Source organism: Phymastichus coffea, unplaced genomic scaffold (genome assembly GCF_024137745.1).
Source record: "Phymastichus coffea isolate CEN01 unplaced genomic scaffold, Cenicafe_Pcof_1.1 PCOF00009, whole genome shotgun sequence".
In the NCBI taxonomy this organism is placed as follows: domain Eukaryota; kingdom Metazoa; phylum Arthropoda; class Insecta; order Hymenoptera; family Eulophidae; genus Phymastichus; species Phymastichus coffea.
In genome coordinates this window covers 5,562,846-5,590,550 of record NW_026706820.1, presented here as the reverse complement: position 1 = coordinate 5,590,550, position 27,705 = coordinate 5,562,846, and the positions used below count along the sequence as shown (strand labels likewise).

The 27,705-nt window shown below is 39.2% G+C and overlaps 1 protein-coding gene across 5 annotated transcripts in view; it reads right to left on the bottom strand.

Annotated features, from left to right (window-relative positions):
• Positions 1-27,705, bottom strand: part of LOC131670719 (furin-like protease 2) — a 1,261,737-nt gene that overhangs the window by 966,116 nt on the left and 267,916 nt on the right. For all 5 annotated transcript variants that reach the window (XM_058946572.1, XM_058946583.1, XM_058946600.1 and 2 more), the window contains one exon: positions 7,639-7,842. In XM_058946572.1, the coding sequence (XP_058802555.1) occupies positions 7,639-7,842 (204 nt within the window). The remainder of the gene's footprint in view (positions 1-7,638; positions 7,843-27,705) is intronic.

Sequence of the window (27,705 nt, the reverse complement as noted above, 5' to 3'; positions counted from 1 at the left end):
GGAGTCGTCCAACGGTCTGCAGGACCATACTAGGGACTACATCTGCAGCCGGGGCCAACGAAGCCTGCGCGCTCTGACGAGCAGGCGCGGTTTCGTTCGCAGGCTGATTTATTGCCTGTGGCTGTTGCCTATCGGCAGTAGCAACGGCAACTTCACCGTTTTGCTTCTTGCCCTTTTTACCTAGTTTATTGTTTTGCTGCTGCGCTTTCTTTTTAAGAGATTCGACTGTTAAGACCTCGTTTCGACCGATTTTTGCTTATCGGGTGACTTCTTTGTCTCTGCATACGCGGATTCCGGAATCAGCGTTACGTTAGCCGTGGGCAGCTTTTGCCACCTTTTCCAACCGACCATGCGATTTTCGAGCGCCATACCCGCTTCTTTAAAACTATTTAGATCCGAGAAGGTCTTAGTTTCAAGATATCGCTTATATCTTGGATGTAGACCCTCTATAATCATAGCTAACTGGCGTCTCATCGAAACGGGCGGATCAAAACGGCGCAAAATCGTCTGAAAAGCCGCGACATAACCCGTAATTTTCTCGTTCTCGCCCTATGTCCTTTGATGCAATTCACCGTAAAGTTGTTCCCTATTCAATAGCCGACAGAATTCGCTAAAAAAACTCTTTTTAAAGTCTTTCAGCGTCTTCCACATACCGCGATTAACCTCGTACCACGGATGCGTCTTATCGCGGAATGCAGGGCCTATTGCTATCAGCATCTCTTCATCCGAGATGCCATAATAGCGCTGGCAATCACTCAAATCTGATAGAAAACTTAGTGCGTTTGTACTATCCTTACCGGAAAAACGGAGAGAACAGGCATTGAGTGCGCTTACTCCATCTGCAGGTATATCATTTATATACTTGATTCTTGGAGGAGCACTCTCTTTGCTTGGTCTTTCCGCTTTAACTTGCCTAGTTTTCCGAGGCGATTTAACTTTATAAGTGTTGCAACTATCAGTATCCAATAAACTCGAGCTAGCGTCGCTTCCACTAATATTTTCTACCTGTCTCGCCTGCTTTTGTTTAGGTCGCCTTATGCTAATTATGCTTTTCTCGATAATAATCGAACCTTCATCTAATGGAGCTGGTATTTGCGCTTCCTCTCTAGTAGCTGCCCGTACCTCGCGCTCCCAGTCTTCAACCCAAGAACTTACTCTAGAAATGTACTACTTGCTCTATTGTTTGGTGCGTTCGCGTGGGCTGATGGCTCAGTCGCAACCGCTGGCACGTTTAGCGCCTCGCGGTCGCCGAGCGGCTTGGCCTGAGGCGGCAATGAAGCCTGCTGTTCGGCCTGAGCCGATCTACCGTGCATCGCCTCTCTTTCAACTCTAAATACTGTATTCGCGCCGTCTGTAACACCTTGCCGCACTTCTCGCCTATATATCTAACGCGGTACTGCTGTGAGGGCCCCCTAAATCTGGCTTATCGCGCTAGTGCTACGCTCGCCTTGGTTTTGCACGACTTGTTCGCGTGCGCGTTCGGTCCTGCTGTCCGACGACGAGCGAGTCACCATCGGTAACACGTCATTATTACCTAGCGCAACTGCATTTTCGCCCGGCGGCCGAAATTGTTCACAAGGAGCGGCAACACCTGCTCTTGCCTGTGTCGCCTGCTCTTGTTCACATGATAATTCGGCCGCCAAAGGCGCTGCAGCTACCGCGAATTCATCACCCAGGTCCGCGTTCCGCGCGCTGCTTACCGTTGTTTCTTGCTGTTCGTCGTACAGCTTTTCCGGGATTCGGCCTGACGCAAAATCGCCCGAGTGCAGCGGTGGCTGCAAATCTGGCCGCTCTCTTAACAGCATATATCGAAAATACCGGGTTTGTAACTCCTCAAGATCACCGTGCAAGCTAAGTTCGCGATAGCGCATTAATTCCAACAGAACAGCCGGTTTTGTGGATTCAATTTTACGTTTTAATTTTTTTACATGCGCATCGCGTAATAATCTGCGCATGATTATTTTATCTCTACACGCTAGCGACATTGTTAATTCTAAAATCGAAAATCCGTAATTTGACTACGACGCGAGCTTATAGGGGCTAAACAAGTCTCGACCGGACCGTCTAACCTGATACCTTACTGACTAATTTCTTTCTAAGCTATAAACCGGCAAGAAATCGCCTTGCTTACGCCTATAGTAAGAAATTATAATTTATCAAAATTTACTTACCGTAATTTTGAATAGGCAGATTAGTAAAACTCTTGAAACAAAGAAACCTAAAACGAGGAAAGAACGCAGTCGTCTAGCGTCAAAGCGACTCAATGACGCACCGCTGTCACCCGACACCACTATGAAGAAAGGTTACTGGCAACCACTAAGAAAGAATACAAAATACCGAAAAATCAAAATTCTTTTACGCGCACTCATTGCCCTTAGTTCATAAAGAAAATCAGTTAACCGTTATTTCTAAAATTTATTACTAAACCATTTCTCTCCTTTATCTCTCAATTACCAGACTCTCATGGGATGCCATCTGACAAAACTCTCCCATTGTCACCAATTCTTTTGTGGGGTAAGTGAGGCACTTTCGCTCAAGGCAATTGAGGGAGAAAAGAGAGGGGAGGTCAATAAATAAATTATGCAATGACAGAAATCAAATTAAACTTACAACCTATTATTATTAATAATTATTCACACTAACATACACGCGCAATATATAATCTAAAAATTATTGATTCTCTAACGAACAAACAAAACAAAAGAAACTACCTAGCATCATCGCGAATAAATGTATCGCGGTCTCTCCTAACTAAACAATTAATCACGCACTTATCCTATTTACAAACCTACTTAAAAACTACGCAAACCTATACCGAATAAGTTGTCTGGCACGTGAGCGCCTTGACATCCATCGTCCTCTAATTACATAAACTATAATATACTAACGAGCGTACGTAGTAAAATAGCTGGCATGTGAGTGCCTCGCTACCTACACGCACGCGTTTGCCAGTCGTACCGTCAGAGGGAGAAAGAGGATTTAGCGAGAAAGAGAAATTCAAGAAGACAAAGGAAACTCGACCTTTCTAGGCGCTGGGCTGCCAACCAAGTGAAGGAGTGTTGTCGCTGGCGAAGCTATCGTCCTGGGCCTCTACCGAAGGGTTACCGTTTCTGGGCGTTGGGCTGCTAATCAAGTGAAGGGGGGTTGTCACTGGCGAAGCTGTCGTCCTGGGCCTCTAGCGAAGGAGTCACCGCGATCGACGCAGGAAAAGAAACCGTTGCTGCAGGCGATGACAACTCTTGTCACTAGCGAGTTCAACTCTCGTTGTGCCCAAAAACTGTACTCTCTGCACACTCACTCGACTCGACTGGACTCGCGCACGCACTTTTTTCTAGCGCTCGTCTCGCGGCCGCTCAGCGGCGCACGCTCCTCTCCCCTCCTGACCTATTAGTTAGGCGGCACGCGACGCGCCGCTTATCGGTCACGCGTCACGCGTCTGCCTATCCCTGCATAGGCCTAATGCTCGCTCTCTCTCTCCCTCTCTCTCTCTCTCTTTCTCATTCTCTCCTCACTCTTCAATTTTTCTGCGCTCAATTGCGCTGGCACGTCATTGGCGCTGAAACAAAAAGGCCAAGTGTTAGGCGCATACTTTAATGCGCCCAACGTTGGCCACCACGCCTTGCCGAGTGGAGAAGGAGGGAGAAACGCAGATGAGAAACCGGCACATGGCCTGCTCTCGTCACACCCCCTTACAAGGTCAAAGACTCAGCTATATCCTAAGACCGATTTTCATTATTCAGTGGACAGTCTGCAATTCCTTTCCTACATGATAATCTAAGCGTTCAACTCATAAGACTCTTTCTCTCATGAGAAAAAAACAGCCTTAGATTACACAGGCCGACAAAATTTAAAAAATGGAAAAACCCAGAAACCAGACAGTACGTTTCCAAACGTTTTTGGTGCACTGAAACCGAATCTGACCTCAGAATTGCTCCATCACCCTAGGTTTTCGAGAAATCCTAACCTAAAAGTTCAAAAAACACGATTTTTCAATATATTTCGCGGAGTATTACGTCGTAAGCCAATTTTATTTTAAAAAACGAGTAATGCTATCTCAAAGTACTACTCTTACCCTTCAAAACCCTTTTTCAAATTTAAAAAATCTTTTTTTACCGTAGATTGAATTTGAGTGATTTAGTGTGAGTTATAGTGTAATTATATGTTTTTTGGGTCACTGAATCCAAATTTAACGTCAGAATGACTCTATAATCTCAATTCCCTTAACCCTAGAGCCCCATAACCTGCGACGCTGTAACCCCTGACCAACATACTCCAAAGTCCTTAACTCTCGAGCCCTTTAAAACCCCTTTCAAACGGCTTATCGAAGCAGCGAAGTACGTGGATAACACTTTGTTCGTTATTTGTTGATTGTAGCAAAGAACTTTTACATATCAACTTCTTGTCTACTCTCGGAAACGCGATTATGAATATATCTTAGAGTCCAAACTATTTATTTCAATAACGTAGGATAAGGATCAAAAGTTACAATTTATTATTCTAATTATTTCGAAAGTATAAGATATTATAAGTATTTTGGAAAATACTTGATTTTAATATTTTTATTAATTTTTAATATATAGCTTTTCAAATTTTTTTTATCATTTTCCTTTAGTTTTTAATAACTTTTGATATAATTAATAAATCGTCTGTAAAAAACTGGAAAGTCTGGCAAAATCTCACTTATATGTGTACAGTAATTGTGCCAAATTCAAAACTGCCAAATTTAAAAATAAATCTACAACGCAAGTTTTGAAGACCCATCGAAATAGCCCAAAATCATCTGTATATATCATCCTTATTTTGTGCAGCATTTTGATTTACTTTAGTAATTTGACGAATCATATCGGAAAAACTATTTTTATATTTTTCCAATAGAGGATTAAAAATCTCATAAAACACTAACATCACTAAAAAAACGAGGGTGGTCCGATAAGTACTTAGCCTCACCGCCCGATGGCGCCACTCTTGCAAAAGAAATATTCTATCACGCGCAATGGGTGCCGCGTTTGCTCACTCCGGACAACAAGCGCAACCGTGAGACAACTTCAGAGTAATGTCTGACGCTGTTTAAGCGCAATCCGAAGGAGTTTCTGCGTCGTTTCGTGACAGTCGACGAAACATGGATCCACTGGTATACGAGGTGTGTTCAAAAAGTAAGGTGACTTTGTATTTTTAAGAAAAAATATTTATTTATTTATCAATATTTATGTTGTCCCCTTCAAAGTAATCCCCCTCAGATACAATACACTTATGCCAACGGTTTTTCCAATCCTCAAAGCACTTCTCATAAGCACTTTTCGGTATAGCTTTGAGCTCTTCCAGCGATGCAGTCTTTATCTCTTCAATCGTTGCAAATCTCCGTCCTTTCATAGGTCTCTTCAGTTTTGGGAACAAGAAAAAGTCACATGGGGCCAAATCCGGTGAATATGGTGGCTGAGGCGTGATTGTGGTGTTGTTTTTGGCCAAAAAATCTCTCACAAGCAAAAATAAGTGAGCAGGAGCATTATCGTGATGCAAAAGTCATGAATTGTTTTTCCACAATTCTGGGCGTTTTCTTCGTATTGCTTCTCGCAAACGGCGCATAACTTCAAGATAATACTGTTTATTGACCGTACGTCCATATGGTAAGAACTTCTGATGCACCACGTCACGGTAATCGAAGAAAACAGTGAGCAAAACTTTTACATTTGATCGAACTTGCTGTGCTTTTTTCGGTCTTGGCTCATCCGGGCTCTTCCATTGGGACGATTGGACTTTGGTTCGATATCATAACCATATACCCATGATTCGTCACCAGTTATGACCCTTTTGAGTAAATATAGGTCGTCGTTGACGTCATTCAACAGTTCTTGAGCGATGCTCATGCGACGGTTCTTTTGGTCAAAATTTAGCAATTTCGGAACAAACTTCGCTGACACACGTCTCATGCCCAAAACGTTAGAAAAAATTTCATGGCATGAGCCAAGCGATATACCAACATCCTCAGCAACTTCTCTGATAGTGATTCGACGATTTTCCAGAACAATTTTCTTCACTGCTTGAACGTTTTCATCAGTTGTTGACGTGCTTAGGCGTCCAGAGCGAGGCTCGTCATTGGCATCTTCCCGGCCATCTTGGAAGAGTTTGTACCACTTGTAAACATTTTTTTTACTCAGAACAGTTTCACCGTATGCCACCGTCAAAATTTCAAGTGTTTCGGAGCACTTTATTTTATTTTTTACACAAAATTTGATGCAAATCCTTTGATCAATATTTTTCGATAGCAAGAAATCGCCGAGCACGCAAAACACTTATAACCTTTACGCCTCTCACAACCAAACAAAAAATGCTATACACTTGAAACTTGGTACAGATCTTCGGGAAGAGTGTACCACATAACAAAACAAAAAAATCGATAATCGAAAGTACGTTGTCCGTGAAATTTGAAAAGTCACCTTACTTTTTGAAAACACCTCGTACACCAGAGACCAAGGAACAGTCGAAACAGTGAACTTTACCCAGCAAAAGTGCTCCGATGAAGGCGAAGACTGCCCCATCGGCCGGAAAGGTGATGGCCACCGTTTTCTGGGATTCACAAGGTGTGATCTACATCGACTACCTGGAGAGGGGCAAAACGGTTACACGGCTGTACTATGCCGAATTATTGGGCCGATTCGACGTCGAATTGCAGAAAAAACAGCCCCATTTGGCGAAGAAAAAAGTGCTCTTCCACCATGACAACGCACCGGCTCACACCTCCGCCGTTGCCATGGCGAAATTGGTCGAATTAGGCTACAAACTGCTGCCCCATCCACCGTATTCTCCAGATTTAGCCTCGTGCGACTTCTTTTTGTTTCCAAACTTGAAAAAGTCACTCGCCGGGCAGAAATTTGAGTCGAATGAGGAGGTAATCGCAGCCACGGAAGCCTACTTTTCAGATCTCGAGGAAACGTATTTTTCAGACGGGTTAAAGAAGTTAAAGCATCACTGGTCCAAGTGTATGGAACTAAAAGGAGACTATGTTGAAAAATAAAACGCCACTTTTCCAAAATTTTTGTTTTTCTTTTGTAGGCTAAGTACTTATCGGACCATCCTCGTAGGTTTCTTAACTTTGTAAGTGAATCATATAATGCACACTCTTGTAAAAATATTCCAGTGTTGATCATCGTTTAGCAATCCTTGGATTCTACATGCTACTTGATAGGTAGGATACGTTACGCCAACAAATTTTTTCAAATCTAAAAAGACAGTTCGATCCCGTTCTTTGTGCAGTCAAATGCATAAGTACTAGTATTCAGTATTATTTAGATTAATCGTATATACTCGCTCTAGTTTACCATCATTTTTCATTCTTCTTTCGAATTTATTATTTTACTTCAATAGATGCAAGTATATAATAGATATAACAAATAATAAAAAAAAATTTTATCGTTTATATACCGTACGTTTAACGTACATGGAACGAGCATGCTGACTTCTAGTTGAAAGTATAAATAAATGAGTGAAAATCGATAATATTTGCCGACATACATAGGTATGAAAATAATATAAATAAAATATATATAGCATAGCTCAACAGGATTTAAAAACCCGTCGTATATCAGTTTGTATTGATTACTATATTAAATTAATAAACGCGATATTTCAGATTATACTTACCAAGTACCATTGTTCTTTAAATAATGGATCAGAAAATAAATTCTGTAAAGGGGCGCCACGGTTTCTCTGATGATGATAGTTTTTATGATGAAGCCTCAATGGATAATCAGTGAAAACAGGAAAATAATCCGTAAAAGTTCCTGGGGCTGCAGAAAAATCTCTTTTTTTTCGAGTTTTTTCATGCTGCTGTTGAAACCAATGTACCTATAAGAAATTGAAAAATAGTCTATTTTAATTTTTTTTTAATATTGATGGTAGATCTATACATAAAATCGGCGCTATTATCTCTGTCAAAGCAAAAATCACCACATTTTAGGTTTATAAATTTGGTGAAAAGATTAAACACATCATGGAATTTCCCACTAACAATAAGAAGAAAGTTTGGAAAATGAATCAACAAAAGCTTAAATCCTAAAAATACGGATTCTTGAATATCTTAGAATATCATTACCTGGAAACGTGCTAATTTTGTACTTTAATGATTACTAAGAAATAAAATAATCAAATCAATAAGGTTTTGTCAGTTTTAAGAAATAAACGGGCACGTTCAGAAACTGACTTCAACAGTGGCACTTTGTTTTAATCCTGATTCAAGATTTATTTTCAGCGACCTAGGAAATCCTCTAGGTAGTATTATTATTTATTTTTCATCAAACTCACATTTTCAATCATTTTGTTGTGAGATTCTTAATTATTATATCGTGAATTGTTGAATTCGTTTTTAATGATCCCTAAAATTTCTACATAAAAGCTTTCGGCGAAATTCATGGATTTAGAAAAAAATCTTCATAAGTACAATACGGTTAGGTCATATTTATGAGTTGCAATTCTGTTTAAAGCAGAATATTATTTACCGTTGAAACCAAGAAATTCATAAAAAATAGTAGGGAAAACTTTTTCTCGTTCTAAGCAAACTCATTGTATCAAAGATCTCGTCAATAGTGAAAGACTAAAACAGCGATTAATGAAATAATATATTTGAATATAGCATTATCTTCCATTGAGAATCTTCGAACATTCACCAGGCAAGTATCTTATGAAACTAATGGGTTATTTCGTGGTATGTGTTTGTTATTGAGTTATTGGACGGATAACTATATTTTCTGAGTGTGAACGTTGTGTGTTCATTTACCCTGATTCACCAAGAGCTCAACCAATTTTCTAAATAATTATTTATATAATTTTTTAGTAATTCCAATGGTATTTTTGCATCCGAGTATGATGTGATAATGGCTGTATCATCTTTGTATGTTACTATCCAGATATTTGAAAACTTAGACCCTAGTACACTATCTTGCGAATCTCCTGCTTTTATTAGTTGTCGTTTCGATATTTTTTTATTTATTTTGACTTGGAAGGGTCTATTTTGTAAGTATGATTAAAGTAATTCATGGTATCTTTTTGGAAAACATCTTTTTTATTTATGCCATACTTTATCAAACGCCTGTACGACATCAATGAATATACCGGTGCAATATAATTTTTCTCGATAGATTTCCTTGTAGCAGATACAACTTCGTTTACTTGTTCTATCGTGGAATGTTTCCACCTGAAATCAAATTGATGATCTGAAATAAATTTTCTATTTATGATTATTGGGTTGATTTTACCTAGAATTATGTTTTCATAAATTTTTGAGAGCACTAGTTAAGAGCAAAAGCACTAGTTTGAGAGCAAAAGACTAATCAATTTGTATAACATGATCAATTTAATTTCCTTACTGTATTTAGGGATTAATATAATTTCTTTTACTATTGAATGAGTGGAAAAATAGGTTAGATCTAAACATGCATTATAATTGCTAAAATATCAATAAGATATGTAAGAATTTTGATATTACAAATTCCAAGTTTTGAAAATCAAAAAAGCAAATAAAACAAACAATAGAACGCCAGTAATGCCGCTAAAATCATCACCAATATTGGTAAGTGGCAATTTAAACATTAGCCCGTTGAATGACATAGATAAAGTCATGAAAAATGAGTACAAAATAAATGAGTTGTAAAGAATAACGAAATTCAAATTCAAATCAATAATCCATAATTATTCACCAATACAATAGCTGAGATTGGAAAGGAAACAAACCGATTTTTATACCTTTCAAAAAAAAACTTTTTAAAGTGATACTCAAAGGCATGAACTCATCAGTTAACGAAAATAATCTAAAATAAGAAATTGAATCATATAACCACAAAGTAATAAAAATTTTGAATACTAAACATAAAATAACGAAACAACCAACGCCAATTTTTTTCGTAAAAAGAAAATTAACGATAATAACAAAGGAATATACAAAATCAACAAACTCATGAATCAGATAATCTTTTTCAATGAAACAACGTAAAAAAAGAAACCCCCAATGTATGCGGTGCCAGGATTACGGCCATACAAAATATTATTCTTATAGAACTCTAGTATGTGTTCAATGTGACAACAATCTCTTGATCACAAAGTGCCCAATTTAAACAAAAATAAAAGACTTTAAATGCGCTAAACATGAAGAAAATTATGTATTCAATTATAAAACTATAAGAAAACTTAAGAAAATTTAAAAAAACTTCTTCAGCAAAAATTATTCCCAAGCACTAAGACCAAAATAAATGATAAATAGAGAATATATCGTTAGACCAAACATCGCATATGCGCGGGCTGCAAATAGAAGAACAAAAACAAATACAGATACCTCAAACACTTCGATTAACAGTTGTAACGGGACTTTTGCTCGAAGTATTGATGAAAATTACATGTAGCGGGCGTTGTCGCTATCCTGTATAACCTTATGCTCCTGCATAGGTGCGTCCAGGGTCCAGCTGCTTCAGGTTGCCTCCTTTGTCAAAAGAGAGAAATTGGCTTGCAGAGAGTGTCGTGAGCTACGCGAAAATCAACCAGTGAATAACCAAGAGGGAACTGGGTGAGAATCAATAAAGCAACTGACTATTATAAGTAGAGCGGAGTGGTTAAGCTAATAACACGGCACAAATTTTAGATAAACAGTAGTTTATATTAACAAAAGGGAAGTTGATACAAATTTTAGAGTTGTAGAACGCAAACTCGATGCGAATCAGGCTCCGCACCTGCGTCACATAGGCTAGTGCAACACAAACACTCGTAGACATGCACCCGAGATAAACCAGTATAGCGCACGCGCCACGTGAGTGAACTGAACGCAGGCTCACGCCACGTTATGAGCCGCCGCCAATAGAAAGTGAACCAGCACGCCGTATACCAATCTGTAAGCTAACACACTTACTCAGTCGCATTCGCAGGCAAACTACAATTCGTCCGACAATGCATCGACACGCGGCACAAAGAAATGATAACATGCGCCGGACGCACTATACGCAGTAGCAAGCGCGGATCAAACCAAAAATTATACAAAGCGAGCGTAAGGAGAGAGAAAGCCAAATGACGAGCCAGTATTTACAGTGCTGATCGCTCGTTTAATCCTTCAGGATTCAATAGCGCACTCGCTTCGCGGATCTATCTTGCGTATTCGCTTCTCGCTAGTAGGCAATCATTTTAATGTTCTCGCTCAGGTCCTAGTTTATCGCTGCTGATACTGCTAGTCGTGCGAAAAGCTGCCTTGCTTCTCTCCTCGCTACATTTCTCCGTGTCGCACTCGTATCGATCATCCTTCTCACGGTGTGTGTATTGGTCGTCGGTTCGAAGCTAATTGTTCTGATCGCGTCAATTCTCTCTCTCTCTCCTCTCGATAATAATCGCATCTCCGCGAGCTCCGCATTGAGAGCTGACTATCGACTATGGAAGGGTTGAGGTGTCACTTACCGGTTCGCTGACATCTGCGCTGCAAACATCTCATATAAATAAATACATAGTAATATTACAAATATATTTATTAATGGCTTTTCGGAGGAAGAGTTACAAATATTACATTGTTGAAAATAAGCAAGAACTGAATTTTCAACAATTTGTATTGAATTTTTCACTTAAGTTAAATTTCCAACATACTATGATTTATTTGTTCTCAATATTATAAAAATTAAATTTTTTGGGATTATCTCGTCTATAAGTAAAAATATATTATGGCTGGTTATCCAGCTGATCAAATAGTTGACATAATAATGGTTTTAGGGCAATGCAATAGTAATTATCGTGCAGCAGCTAGACAGTATACTGAGTTATATCCACAAAGGAGACATCCTGCTGATATGACAATTAGAACTATAACTCAAAGAGCTTACGATGGCTACCTTATTCGTCAGCGTAGATACCATGAATACGATGAAAATGCCGCTCGTGTCGTGACTATTTTAGAAACTGGTTATCTCGACTCGCATATTAGCACACACCAAATTGAAAAAGAAATTGTTATTATCCGTGCAACGGTTTCAAGGGTTCTGAGAATCCTTAACTATTATGCCTACAATATAACTTTAGTTAAGGAAATAAGGCAGAACCATTTTCGATTGCACATTGAATTTTCACTGAGCTTTAGGCCCCGGTCCCATAGCTACGTATGAATGCGGACGGATACGGACGCGAATCGCAACTCTAGTAACATCACTAAAAATATCTAGTTCGATTATTTAGTACCAACACTACCGGTAGTGAGCAAAAGTAACTGTTGTTTAAAACTGTAGCGCCGAACGTACCACATTTAATGTAACGCCTATCTAACCTTATACATTATTGCAGTCTATAAGATGGCAAATGATAGAGAATTGATAGACTTTCAACTACAATTAGTAGAATTAGGCCTTAATTTTATGGAAGTACTTGAATATATGAGAAAAAGAAGCAAATATATATAAATGATATGTATTAATCACCCCAAAAGCTTTTTTTACATTAGCATACTCTTCAATAAGCAATATTCATGAGAATTTGAATAGTAAATTGTAGACCTGACATTTGAACATTAAATGTGTTACGTTCGGCGCTACAGTTTTAAACAACAGTTACTTTTGCTCACTACCGGTAGTGTTGGTACTAAATAATCGAACTAGATATTTTTAGTGATGTTACTAAAGTTGCGATTCGCGTCCGTATCCGTCCGCATTCATACGTAGCTATGGGACCGGGGTTTTAAGAATGCTAGAAAATGATTCAAACATTTTCAAATACATTCTTTTTTCGGATAAGGCAAAATTTTATAGTGTAACGGAGAATTGTCGACCGTTCCTGTCTGAATAGCTCGTGGCCGTCCACACAAATTATTTATTCGGGGATTCGGGAAGCAAAAGACGTTCCCACGACTGAATAACGCGTCGAGCATAAACACGTTAAACGCACAGATTCGAAGTCGGGATAAGGAGTGATACAGCGGTGAATAAACACAACAGCAGATTAACACACTAATCTTTTACTTGTCAACAATCGATTACAATACGGCGATCTTATGTCTATACACTACGAGCAGCACAATAATAAACGCGAACGCGAAGGTGACTCGGTGGATGGTCAGCCTGCCGATTCCCTTGTTAGAACTAAATGTTACAATAAATGCCCGACAAACACTTTCCGCCGTTAAACTATCAACGGGGTAGCCAGCAGGTCTGCCGTGCTACCACCCATAAACTGGCACCCAAACATGCAAGAGAGAGAGAGAGAGAAACAAGAGAAAAACACGGCACCGACCTCGACCTTCAGCCTCTCCGACGGCTGGAACGCTATGCAGTGTGATGTCACTGGTGCGCTCCTTCTCGCTAGTGTTTGTTGTCGTAGCTGTTTATCTTTTTGCTCGTACTCTCGCTCGCTCCACAATACTGCTGCCTCAATCCGTTATTTCGCTCGATGATTGCTGTTGTCGTTCTCTCCGCCGCCTCTCTGTTGCTCGGTACTGCAGCACGTCCAAACTGTTCGTGCGTGTACCCGCGCACCTCGCCGGTTACCCACACATACCAGTGCCCGGTCTCCTTTGAGACATGGCTGGGCGCGACCCAGCCTCACACTCAAATACTCGTCCGCGCACCGGGCGTGTCTCCGAAAACGAAAAGACGTCGACGAGATCGCGGGGCCAATTCGAGAAAAACTGTGATCTTCGGTTCAATTCGCGCGCGCGACTTCCTCTGCCCAAAGCCTAGCAGAGACTCTCGAATTTTTCCACGACCATCCGCGATTCGAGCGCGCGCTCTCCCTCTCTCTCTCTCTTTCTCTCTCTCTCCTTTTTTCTGCGCCATCTCCATCGTTCTAGTCGTCAGCTCAGTCCGTGTACAGCACCTCGTAAACAAAAATTCAAGCATGAGTGTGTGTACCACACGCACACACTCTCAGCTTGGCGCGACGCACCGACATTTGCGAGAGCCAGACGAACGAAATCGGCCTAGCCGAGATTCTCCGTTACAATAGTGATGGGCAACGAAACGGGCACAATTGCCATTGTTGGTCAGATGTAAACCTTCACTAGCATAGAGCGATGAATCATCAAAATCGGTGGAACATCATGGTTGGTGTGGAATAGTTAATAGTTAATTGATAGGTCTGTAATTCTTTGAGCGAAATGTCGATAAGTACTTTTAAAAAAGGTCAACCTAGCTACAAGAAAAAGAATGTGGCTTCAGCAAGATGATGCAGCACCACGTTTTGCACAAATCGTTCAAAAATTTTTAAATAACAAATACAATGAGAGGTGGATCGGAGGGGGAAGTCCAGTTAACTGACCTACTAATCCACCAGATATAACGTCACCAGATTTTTCTTGTGGGGGTACGTAAAAAATGGAGTTGTTTCTCAACGACCTACAACAAGAGAAGAGTTTATGAATAGAATTCATAGAGATTACGCAACCATTCCGAGAGCAACGTTGTTCAGAACTATGGGTTATTTCTAAAGGCGATTGTGCCTGTGCCTGGAAGCCAACGCAGGTCACTTTGAATATCTACTCCGTAGACAAATAATGTCAACCACAGTAATGACGATGAGAAGCAAGGAGACTCACGTTAAATAAGCACCTTAAAAAAACAGACCTTACTACGTCCGCGTTGTTATTTTTAGGTAACGTTAAAAGTAAAAACCTAGTATTATCAGAAATTACTTGAAGCCAATAGAGCTTCAGAATCTGCAGAAGTTCCATTGCTGGAACTTCTGCAGATAAGTAAATGCGAAAACTCCTAGGATAGTATTTTTAGCGATGTAAAAAAAAATTGAAAAATTGACCTTATTTAAAGCGATTCAGTCTCCATGTGGTACCATCACGTCGCAGCCCTTAGAAACTTAACATCAAATTTATAATTCGTGACCACAAAAATTTCTTAATTGATTAGTTGGGTTTATCAAGGCTTGTTCTGCTTGAGAAATCTATGACATTTCGCATTCAGACAATTTTTAATACCTATTTTGTTTTGTTTGAAGTGCGACAAATGGATTAGCGGAACCTAGATACAACCAAGGGCTTAAAGAGATGAACGGTGATCATAGGCGAGCGTTATTTGGGATAGCCGGCGGTTTTCGTCTGTTTGACAGCAGCAAGAGGTGCAGCAGGCGTAGAGGTAGAAGCGGAATTGTTGTGAGAGAGCAACCACGGTAATTGATGATTCAAGGCAGTGGCGCGTTCTTTCTTTTTTTCTTTCACTCGTGAAGGCGTCCGAAGATTTGGGCACGTGTGTGTGGTCACGGAACCTACCAACCCCTGTGTAGATTTTCCGCGAGTTTTTTCTGGACCGGTCGCGAATGCAAATTTAAAGAGGTACGACGGTTGCCGGGCAGAGTGCAGGCAGCCGTATGATTTTGGAACACGCTGTGCGCAAGACACCATCGTCGGTGTTTAATTTTCTTGTCTTTTCTTCTATTTTCCTTAGTATATTTTTCTTTGTTTATTCTGCGTTTCATTTCATTTTAATTTCTATTATTTTTTGGTATTGGTTTATAATTAGTTTTATCTGTTATTATTTTCGTAATTTTATTATTTTTATTTACTGTATTTTATAATTTTTATTTTTATTTAATTTTTTTTGTATTTGGGTTGTTATAAACAAATTACGAGTTTTGTAACGAGAGTATCGCCGTAAGTTTTCTAGTTCTCGACCCCCGTCCGTCCGTTAATTCACGCCCGATTGATATGCTCGATAAGCTATTTAGCTGTGAGAGCATTCGTGCCTCCCGAATCCATTCATTTAAATAAAAATTGTGCGATGACCACCGGCATAACCATAATTGGTTACATACCGTATTTATTCATTATAATTTACCATATATATATTTTAAATAATTTTCATTCTTGCCGAGTCTTTTTCCGAGGTTCATAGTTACAGTCGTTTTGTTCTTGGGTAGGCAGAAATTATTAGGCAGGAGTGTGTATATGTTTGTGTGTGAGTTAAATATGAGACGTTTCACATCAACTGGATCTCCTCTACGACCAAAAATTTACGCAACCGATTAAAACGTTTGATAGCTCATTTTGAAGCTTAGGATGTCTTCTTTCTAAATTCCTTTGCAAAATTCAGTATGGCAGTTTCAAGATGAGATCCAAAAGTACTCAATTATTGTAAAAAAAATTTTAAACAATGCATATAAAAAAATTATCCCATACTTAATGTCCTATATATGCTATCCAATGAATATTTACCTTCTAAATACCGCTGTATTGCTAAAATTTAGTTATCTCGTCACATTTCTTTTCTAACCTCAAAAACTGGTAAAATCGTTAAAACTGTGCTAAAATCTACGAGAAAAAGAGTAGAATTCTTTATCTCGTATCCATCACTTTTTTTATATTCAGATTTTTCTAATAAAACAAAGTCCACTTCTATAATGTAGGAAATACGACATTGCTATTTTTAACCTCATAAAAATTAATAAAAAGGTTAATCCTTTCACAGACCGAAAAGTTGCAGCTATGGAATAGAAATACCCACTTCGCTATATAGGGTCCCGACCATAGCTAAATAAGAATCCACCATTTGATTTTCAAAATTCAAGATGGCGAATCCAATAAGGCGAAAGACATTTCTAAGATTCTAATATTTTTAAAAATAAAAAATACTACGTTATTTTATGTAAATACCCAAGTATAAACAATTTTTGGTGATTTTTTGATTGGCTGTGTTATTTTTGAGCAAAAACTAGATAAATTTCTTAATTATAAGATGATTATAAGCTTAATATTCACTTACCAGGCTGGAGTAAAATACTAACACGAATATTTACTGTCATTAATGTAAAGGATTAATATGGTTGTTGAATCCAAATCCGAAGTCGGAATTTCAAAATTTAACATGATGAATCGAATTTCGAAAATCTACCGATTTACGACAATTTTAGTATGAGATGTTTATAAGAATGCGATTGATAAGTTTTAGATTAAATCTACAATTCACGGTGGTAGATCTAATATGACGGACGATATTTCGTAAATTTTAATATTTTTAAAAGAAAAAATACTGTGATATTCTATGTAAAAATGCAAATATAAATTATTCTTGGTATTTTTTTTTTGATTATCTGTGTTGTATCAAAGTAAAAAAATTGAAAATGTTTTACACTTATTTTTTTTATATTTAAATCCATAAATATGTTTTAAATATTTTTTACTCGAAAACAACACAGCCAATCAAAAAACTACCTAAAATAGTTTATATTTCGTTTTTTAAGTAAAATATCACTATATATTTTTATTTTTAAAAATATTATAATTTCAGAAATGTCTTCCGCCTTATTGGGTTCGCTATCTTGAATTTTGAAAATCTAACCGTGAATTATTATTAAGCGATGGTCGGAATCCTATACAGTGAAGTCGGTATTTCTATCCCATAGTTCTAACTCTTCGGTCTGTGAAAGGGTCAAACTTGTCATCCATTTTTATGAGATTAGAAATAGCAATGTGGTATTTTCTACTTTTGGAAGTGGACTTTGTTTTATCGGAAAAATCTCAATATAAAAATAGTGATTGATGCGAAAGATAAATAATTATGCTTTTTTTTGTTGATTTTATCACATTTTTAACGATTTTACCAGTTTTTGAGGTTAGAAAAAAAATACGATGAGATAACTAAATTTTAATAACACAGTCGTAATTAGAATGTCAACATTCATTGGACCACATATAATCATTTTGTGTATAATCCTACTTTACATAATAATTTACATTATAATCCTACGCAACTTTGGAAAAACAATTCGTGGATTTTGCACCATGATAATGCACCTATTTATTCATCGTTGCTTATGAGAGATTTTTTGACCAAAACCAATACCACAGTCATGCCTCAGCTTCCATATTCACCGGATTGGACTCCCAGTGATTATTTTCTTTTCCTAAAACTTAAGAAACCCATGAAAGAACATCAGTTTTCAACGATTGAAAAGATAAAAACTGCATTGCTGAAAGAACTCAAGGCTATACCTCAAAATGATTATCAAAAGTGCTTCGATGATTGAAAAAAGCGCTGGTATAAGTATATTATATCTAACGGGGATTACCTTGAATGGGACAACATGAATATTGATCAATAAATAAATATTTTTTGAGAAAACCATAAAGCCACCTTACCTTTTGAACGCCTCTCGCGCGCGCGCGCGCGCGCGTTTGTGTGTGTGTGTGTGTGTATAAGTGACTACGAAACGACAAAATCAGTGTTGGAGAAATATAATTGCAGCTTGACTATTCGGGCATTCACTTCTGACTGCCTCTCCTGATCCTCGCTATTACTTCGTACGCTTTGTTTCCTTCTCTTTTTCCTTCACGTTTTCTCTGATAAACGCATTTTTAATTGCTGCTTTAGTCCTAAATAAACATGCTGACTGTAACATGCTGACGCAGCATGCTGCCACAGCAGGCTATAGCAGCGCGCTCGGTCTTTCCTACTCATTCTCGCCGAGGCGCGAACACATGAGCTGCTGATTATAGCATCTTATCGCTATGTGCTTGGCCTTGGCGCGACGCAAGTGAAGCTCTCGCAGGCGAATTTTACGGTGATACATGCAAACATAGAAAATAAAATAATAAAAAATTACGTTTCAAAAAATTCTTCCGTGACAATGAATAAAACTTCTTAAATATACAAGTAATGTCTGTTTATTATATTCATTTTCATCAATTTACGATATAGTGTAAAACAATTTAAATAAAATTAGTCATTTTAAGTTTTTTTTCAATTATTATGATTTCAATAACTTTTATTGTTCATGGTATCAATTTATTTTATCTTTAATAAGTGATTATAGTTAGTCACATGTAACGGAGAATTCCGGCCGTACCCGTCTGGGTTGCTCGCGACCGTCCGCACAAATTATTTATTCGGGGATTCGGGAAGCAAAAGACGTTCCCACGACTGAATAACGCGTCGAGCATAAACACGTTAAACGCACAGATTCGAAGTCGGGATGAGGAGCGATACAGCGGCGAATAAACACAACAGCGGATTAACACTAATCCTTTAATCGTCAACAATGAGTTACAAGACAGCGATCTCGCGCTTATACACTACGAGCGGCACAACAATGAATCCGAACGCGAAAGGTGAATCGGTGGCTGATCAGCCTGCCGATTCTCTTTATAAATTAAATCGCTACAATAATGCCCGACAAAATACTTTCCGCTGTTAAACTACCAACGGGATAGCCAGCAGGTCTGCCGTGCTACCACCTATAAGCTGGCGCCCAAACATGCAAGAGAGAGAGAGACAAGAGAAAAATACGGCACCGACCTCGACCTTCAGCCTCTTCGACGGCTGGAGCGCTCTGCACCGTGACGTCACTGGTGTGCTCCCGACCGTATCGCTGGTGTATTTGTTGTCGCCGCTATCTGTCCTCTGGCTCGTCCTCTTGCTCGCTCCGCAATATTGCTGCCTCGATCTCAACCCGCTCATTGATCGTTGTTTCTGCCGCCTCCTCGTTGCTCGACGCTGCAGCACGTCAAGTTCCTCGCGCGCTCGCCCGCGCACCTCGCCGGTTACCCGCACGCACCGGTGCCGGGTATCTTGTGGGACACGGCTGGGCGCGACCCAGCCTCACGCTCTATCACTCGTCCGCGCACCGGGCGTGTCTCCGGAATAAACAAACGTCGGCGAGGTAGCGAGGCCAACTCGGAAAAAACCGTGACCTTCCGGTTTATCCGCGCGCGCGACTTTCCCTGCCCATTGCCTAGCAGAGACTCTCGAAATTTTCCGCGGCGATCCGCAATTCGAGCGCTCTCTCTCTCTCTTTCTCTCTTCTTCTGCGCCATCTGCGTCGCTCCAGCAGTCAGCTCAGCCCGTGTTCAGCACCTCGCAAACAAAAGGTCCAAGCATGAGTGTGTGTGCCAAACGTACACACTCTCAGCCTGGCGCGGCGCACGGACATTTGCGAGAGCTAAACGGACGAGATCGGCCTAGCCGAGATTCTCCGTCACACACATAAATGGCATAGTATCTTGCGCGTAGAGCGCTTTAAACTTCTAGTTTTATAAAATTTGACGTTCGAATATTTTGTTTCATTTCCTTGGTGAAATTCGTTTTATTTATTTACCGTACATTTCGCGAAGATGATTGTGTGCATAGTAGCGCCTAAATTTTGTACTTGCGTTTCGGGATCTATATATTATAATTCTTTTTTTTGTTCGATTTGAATTATTGTAATAAATTTTGTTATTTGTATTTCCTATCACGGTCAACAATAATTCGAACCTTGTCTTGCTTTGATTTCTCTTTATATTTTCCTGACAATTGCCTAACAAGAATCCACTTGTTTATTCTTAAGAAAAAATTAAGAATTTAATTTTACCTCATTGTACGAGGAAAGGTAGAATACCACATTACAAGAGTCATTTCATATTGTCAAATGTCTAGAATGACATATCTCAACATAACGACTTTTCTCAACTTGTAAGCAAATCAAACATCCTTGAAAGCATGTTTGCCTATTTCAGGTGCGCATTCGTCTTGACATTTTTTTCCTTAACAAGATCTGTACAAATCAAAAATCAATTTACTATTAATGTGTGCACCGAGTAAAGATAAATACAAGTTACATGGTCTGTAACGGGAGTAATTTTCTTCGTAAGCGAATCACTGTCCGTTAACAAAATATCTATGTCGTCGTTGTTTCCTTCCGTTCGGCTAGCTCCGTGCCGGCAGCGCAACCTGAAAACGAGCGCGAAAGCACGGGAAAACGAAGAAGAGCCACGGTTGCAGGTTCTCAGAAAACGTTACGAAGGAGAAGGGAACGTAGAGAAAGATTTGGTGTAATCGAATAATTTCGCCGTCTTACTCAGTACAACCAGAACGGAGTTTATTCGTTATTTTGTCTACACACTAGTGCGCATTCCGCATCGACCGAGAAGTTCACGGCGCACGGTCTACCTAACGTACGCGTGAGAGAGAGAGACAGGTGGTACATTTTTAAGTGGCGCGCGGTCGGCGCAGTTCGTGTACGCTCGCTTAATAGGACTCGCACTCGCAATCACGTTACAACAGAGGAGGACTTACTCGGTCGGTCGCAGCCGTAGGTAGCTTTTCCCTGTAACCCGAATCTAGTTATGCGAAGATCGTCGCCCAATACTGTTGAGATCGGGAGGCCTCCGGGTTGATCCCCGTGTGTTGTGGGCGACGAGTCGAGACTCCTCGCTCTGCTGGTAGTTTTCGGTTCGATCGCCCCCGTATGCTGATCGTAGCAGGATGTCGATCCCGATCACAGTATTCCTTCTGCACAACTGCTTAATCTTACTCAACGATGACACTACTCCACTCGATTCTCCACACCCAAAAGGTCAAATCTACAATCGATCCCCGAACACGTGCTGCTCGCTTGCCGGTCTCACGTGTACTCTACGAGCCCGCGTGTCGTAGTTATCTCTCTCTCTCTCTCGCTGCGCGGGTTTTTTGCGCATGGCGCGCTATTTCAAGTTCCGCTTATCTGCCCCTTAACGAGCCCACTCGTTATAGGTCATAAAATTTAATTAACCCCTCGATTTTCGACAGATTATTATTGTTAACGTTATTCATTAATTGAATGCACTGCTCGTCGACTATATTGTTGGGTGTTCGTATACTATATGACTATACCAATTTTTATTATAAGTGTATGCATATAAATGTATCATACATTGAAAAATTAACTCGTATTCAACTAACTATCTTAATTATTAATCAATCAAAAAAGGTGATATTTTTTATAGATTAGTTATAATGATGGTTTTTGCCAAAAGTTGATCTGTACTTTTATTTATCCATAAAAATTCCTCAAAAGTATTGGAACAAATAACTTTGGCCAAAAAAAAATTATAAAATTATAGAACTAATGCATGGAGATTGATCGAACAAATATTTAGTAAATTTAGTAAAATTGGTTAAATAAAATCGTCAATTAATAATTATACAACGATAATTTCGGTACTCGAGTTATTTATGTTTATGATAACTATTATCACGAAATGAAATAACCGAAAAATAAAAAACTAAACGCAATGGAAAGAATGCGCGTATCGAGTTACGCTTTCGTTTAGCCACGGCAAGCTTTACCCCCTGCCGTTCTCCGTTCTCGCTGCCGAGCGCCAGTTTATCTAAAGCCATGCACTCATTAGCCGTTCTTTGAACTTAATTATATAATTACCAAAAAAAAAATTGATATTGCCATCTTAAATAACTTTTCAAAACGAATCTAGCCATACGAATTTCTTTTAATATTTTTGAATCGCCCTGTATACTTTAACAATTTTCTGATTTTCACCTTTCAACAAAGTGTTTACCAATTTGTGCTCTTTCGCACGAATGCTGATCGATCTCTTAGAAACTGTTGTGAAAGAACTGCTAGTGCGCGACCGTGCGTATGAGCTTATACATGCGTTCACACCAGTTAATTGCGCAGATTGCATCTTGCTAGCTAATAAAAGACGATCTCCGCGTTCGTACCACTACCACCGCCACTGCCCTCGCCGCTACGCCTTACGAACATACACTGGTTAAGAACTCTACTCGTAGATAAAAAGTATCAATCGTGGACTTACGCTCATCTCACTCCTTTAGAGCATTAGTATATGGGCCTTCGAAGTCGGACAAAACTATCTTTGTCAAAAGATTTAACACACTTACCGTCGATATGCGATGTTTTATTTGATCGTATTCTATGAAGAATGGCAAAAATCTTAATGCACGGACATGGTAGTCAGTTAGACCTTATACTCCGCATATAGATTTTCGAGAAGAGATTCCCCAATCGAACGAATACTTGCACGACAACGATAAAAAGAAATGGATTATTTTAGATGATTTAATGAAAGAGGCGAGTTTTGATGTAATACTTGATTTATTTACTGAGGGCTCGCATTAGAAAAATTTATCAATAATTTGCATTTCACAATATATCTTTCATCAAGGAAAGTTGCAACACAATATCAGTTTACATTAATTTTTCGGCATAAGAAAGTTATCTGCAAGATGGATGCCAGGCTTGCTCACAGCTGATAACAAGCGAACTCGTGTGGTTGCATCTGAGCAATGTTTGAACATGTTTCTACGTAAGCCAAAGAAGTTTTTTCGATGACGTATTACTGTTGATGAAACATGGAATCATTATTATACTCATAAGTTAGAAACGGAAAATAAATCGAAAAAGCGAACTAGGCCAGATGAATCTGCGACGAAAAAAGCGAAAACGATAAGATCAGCCGGAAAAGTTATAGCTACAATTTTTTGAAACTCAAGTGGTATAATATTAATCAATTACCAACAGACAGAAAGAACAATTACAGGAAAATCTTATGCCTCATTATTACACCGATTTGATACCATACTGAAGGAAAAACGGCACTATCTGGCGAAAAAAAAAGTTTATTTCTGTTGATTTTTCGACAGTATATGCTGAGATATAGCATAGACCGTAACGCGCGCCATTTTCTTCCCCGTTTTCCGTTGCAATAAAAGTTTTCCCGCGCCCTTCCCGATAAGATTTGTCTTGATTTTTCCGATAAGCAACCGGTGTGCGAGAATTTTAGTGATACTGATTGGGTCGCATCCAACCACAAATTGTAAAGGAGCCGACATCGATGCGTGTAAGATACCGGTGAGGAGACGCGGGTGCGCGCGTGAGCGGCCGTTGCTACGCAGCTAGCATGGAAGATCTGCCAGCTATTTCGCCGACCGTGGCCGTTATCAAATTTGGACAAGCGCGTTTAAATTATGTTGCGGAGTGTGGGACGAGTAGGAAAGGCGGAATGGGTGGCAGCCTTGCTACCGATTCGTTCTTTGTCGCGAGCGCGAAGATACTTGTCGAGCGCACATGAACCGAATTTATTTTTGTTTGATTGTTATTGAATTTTTATTAATCATAATTTTCCATTTACTATACTACTTTGTTTATTAATTCAATTTTGTTATTATTAACTTTGTCGTCGTTGTTTCGCCCGGGCACTCCACATCCCGATTTTCATAACGCGCGTTTTGATCCGTTTTGTTTGGCGGATTATTTGGTTGCGGTAACGTTCGCGATTCCTAAATCCTCTCCTTTAAATAAAAATTGCACGGATGGCCGCGAGCTACCTGAAAAAGGAATGGTCGCAAGTTTATCCGTTATACAACGAAGAGGTAATTGCTGCGACAAATGAGCATTTTGAGGAGTTTAATAAAAATTACTTTCCAGAGCGCATAAAAAAGCTTAAGCACCATTATAATAAATATATCAAGTTAAAAGAAGACTATGTTAAAAAATAAATTGGAATTATTTAAATAAATAGTTTTTTTATTTAAAGTCAGGGACTTATTGAACGACCCTCGTATATGGTAATTTTTAAAAATACACGTGATTAGGCGCAAATATTACATTTAGCCAAGTAACTGATACCCCATGACCCAGGTTTCATACGCGAAGCTTACACTAATACGATTAAATAACCGCATTCTTACCTCTTTCTTGACCTATCGCAGAATGAGCTTGACCAATATAACTTTTGTTTCAATATCTTTCCCGATGACCCGCATCACTGTACTACAAGTCATGGATACAAACGCACTATCACACTGATGATCAATAGTCTAAAGTACTATTGAGAACGATCATTCGCTGTACCTTGAACGTTTTGCACGGTAGATCTTCAACAGTTACATAAACAACGTCTCTCCAAACACAAGCAAGTCTTGCGTAAGTTATTAGACAAAAAAATTAAAGAGCAACGGTAACTAAAAAAGTAAAAAGCGTGTTATATTACCGAGCGGCAGTGCCTTCCTTCCTGTTCTCTTAGCACCGATCGTCAACACTTTGGTCTCTAAATTGTTTGGTGGTAACAATTAAAGTGTGCAATGGAGTAAGTACGCAAAATAATTATTATTGTACCTGAAGAAACTTTAGAATGCATACAATAAGCACTCGATCAAAATTTTCACCGAGTGAAAGTAAGACATTCGAGTTTAAAACTATTCAGACACCGGGCGATAATCTATTCAGACTTGACCCAGAAATGCACGATCTTTTTTTGTTTCTAGCAAGCTTAAAGATGAATGAAAGAAGAGTCAGCATTATTTGAATGCTCTACGTAAATATTTGTTTTTTAAAAATGGAAAACGGAAAGATGAAAGAGAAATTGATAAAGGCGATGAATCCACATTGATACCATCAACAGATGCCTTTATTGTAAAAAAAATACATAGCGTCCCGTCAGAAAGGCGTGTCAACTATTGCAAAATTTAAAAACATCAGCTGCAGGCTGTTTGACTTAGAATAACAATGACGTCGTAACACTTGTTAGAATAACAATGTGCGTGCTATAAAAAATTCAAACATCTCAGAAGAAAGAGTCTATTTGACGACAACGAGAAGCTAGAGGACCTACCCAAGGTGCTTATACAAATTATAAATCTCGTAAAATCCATACAACCATCAACTACTATCATCACAGATAACGAAAAATGCTACTAAAAAAAAGTAATTGCGTTTCTATCAGATGTAAAATGACGACGAAGAAAAGATAAAATCCGCAAACAAAAAGAGAACCATTTAAAGAATACGGAATAACATATTACGATCCGTCGCACGATATAGGCTACTCTGATGCTCCAAATTTGCCGCAAGGCAATCCAAAAAGAAAGACATTAAGCAAAGGTAAGAAAGAACAAATCTACGAATCGCTGAGTAACTTAGATACATGTAATGACGGTAAAAAAAAATAATAATAAATAAAAATACCACATATTTTCGCACATAAATTAAGAATTAGAAACTGTGCACTGTTAAGAGAAAAAAAATCTTAAACGACAATATCCTTGCATCTGATAATCTTGAAAGAGATACGTAGTCACGAAGCCTATGTAAAAGAAAGGGTTGATTTACGACCATACCATCTGGAGTCGCGAGATTGTGTAAATCTCAAAAAACTGCTGAATAACGGAAAAGTAGAGAGCTATAGGACACATGTGCATCCTGTTTAATGTAATTATTTATTTTACGGACTATAGAGTTATTACGAATTACTATTACGAATACTAATACTAATACTATTACGAAAATATAGAGTTAGGAAAAATAATTTCGATATCTGAAAAACATGGTAGACCTCGCGTAATAAGTTTATATCCTAAAACTCATTGCAATAAATTTCTGCGAATAATATAGCAAAATTGCAACAAAGATATGGATTGAGTCTAAATGAAATTGATGAAATGGTAAAGTTCCTTCGAATAACATTAAAAGATCGTAACTGTATAAAAAAAGATTTGAAAAGTTAGTTAAAAAGCATGAATCATCAGTTCGATGAACATTTTTCCATCGGAAAAGCTGAGTTTGTAACCACAAAAGGGCAAGGAATAACAACAGAAAACAAGCATTTTATTTATTGCAATAACATTAAAGAAATATGTGAATTAGTGAAAGAAGAAAGATATGTAGCTAATTTTCATTACAAAGTTGATATAGATAGAGGTGAGGGTTTTTTACAAATTTGTATTTCATTGCTTAACATTGATGAGATTGATGGAAGTAGCATGAGGAAAAAGTTATGTCCATCACATAAAGATGGTTTGAAAGAAAATTTTTTAAGTTGAAGTATCAAGAAATTATTTATAATTGATATAGTTGAATCAACTCAAGAAGATTTTAAAAATGTTTCACTATTATGGTTACTGATTATTATCTTGATATATTTTGTGACGGAGAATCACGGCTCGACCGTTGTTCTCCGCCGGGCTCTCACTGATTCCCCGTGTGCCTCGCCGAGCTGGGAGAATGCGTTAGTTGAGCACACTCTAATTGCTCCGTCTTGCTCTTTCTTTCGAGGTGCGACGACAACGGCGGTGATTGGAGGGAGCCAACGTGGAGAGCGCAGCGAGAGAGAGAGAGACAGAAGATAGGGGAAAGCCGGCGAGTCGTTGGCAGACCTGCGCGCGCATCTCGCCGACTTGAAAAGAGAGGATCGGTAGTATCTGCTGAGGAGTCGCACGGTCCGCCGCGCGCACACATTTTTCTTCGATTGCCTTTGTTGCGTTTGTGAGTTCCCGCGCCCTCGCCGAAGACTTAAGTTGTGTGTGATACGTGCCCGGTGCGCGGAGTGCTTGCTTGGAATTTGGTGTAAATTGCGGAACCGACAACCGGTACGCGTGGGCGACCGGCGAGGTGACGCGGACGTGTGTGCGCGCGCGGCCATCTTAGTGAGCCTGGTGAGTGCGAATTTCGTGCCGATCTGCTTTCTTGGGCGGAACGAGGCACGGCACGACACATATATATATACGCAAACACACACGCACACACTCCTCTAACAACAGCAGACGTATACACTCGAAACGTATTCACAACAATAACCACGACAACAGAAATAACAGCGGCAGTAACAACAACAACAACAACAATAATCATCGCAACAGTCACAACAATAACACCAACATAACAACCACAACAACAACACCACAGCAAGGAACAAGAGAGAAGCAAGGCTACAAGAGAGAGCGGTCACCTAGACATCCCGCCTTTATTTTACAGAGTATTTTGGAGGTTGACGAACACAGGAGCATCGGAGCGGACAGCGGAATTGACGCGAGGCAAGGTCGGTGCGGTGTTTTCTCTTTCTCTCTCTCTCTGTCCGAGGCGTCGAGTAAACACCTCGCAGTTCGGCAGCTCTGCCGATTGCGAGGTCGTTCACTATTGTGTTCGGGCGAATATTAATTTGTACACAAGCGTCTCTACTCTGATTCTTTCGCTATTGTTCGGATAATC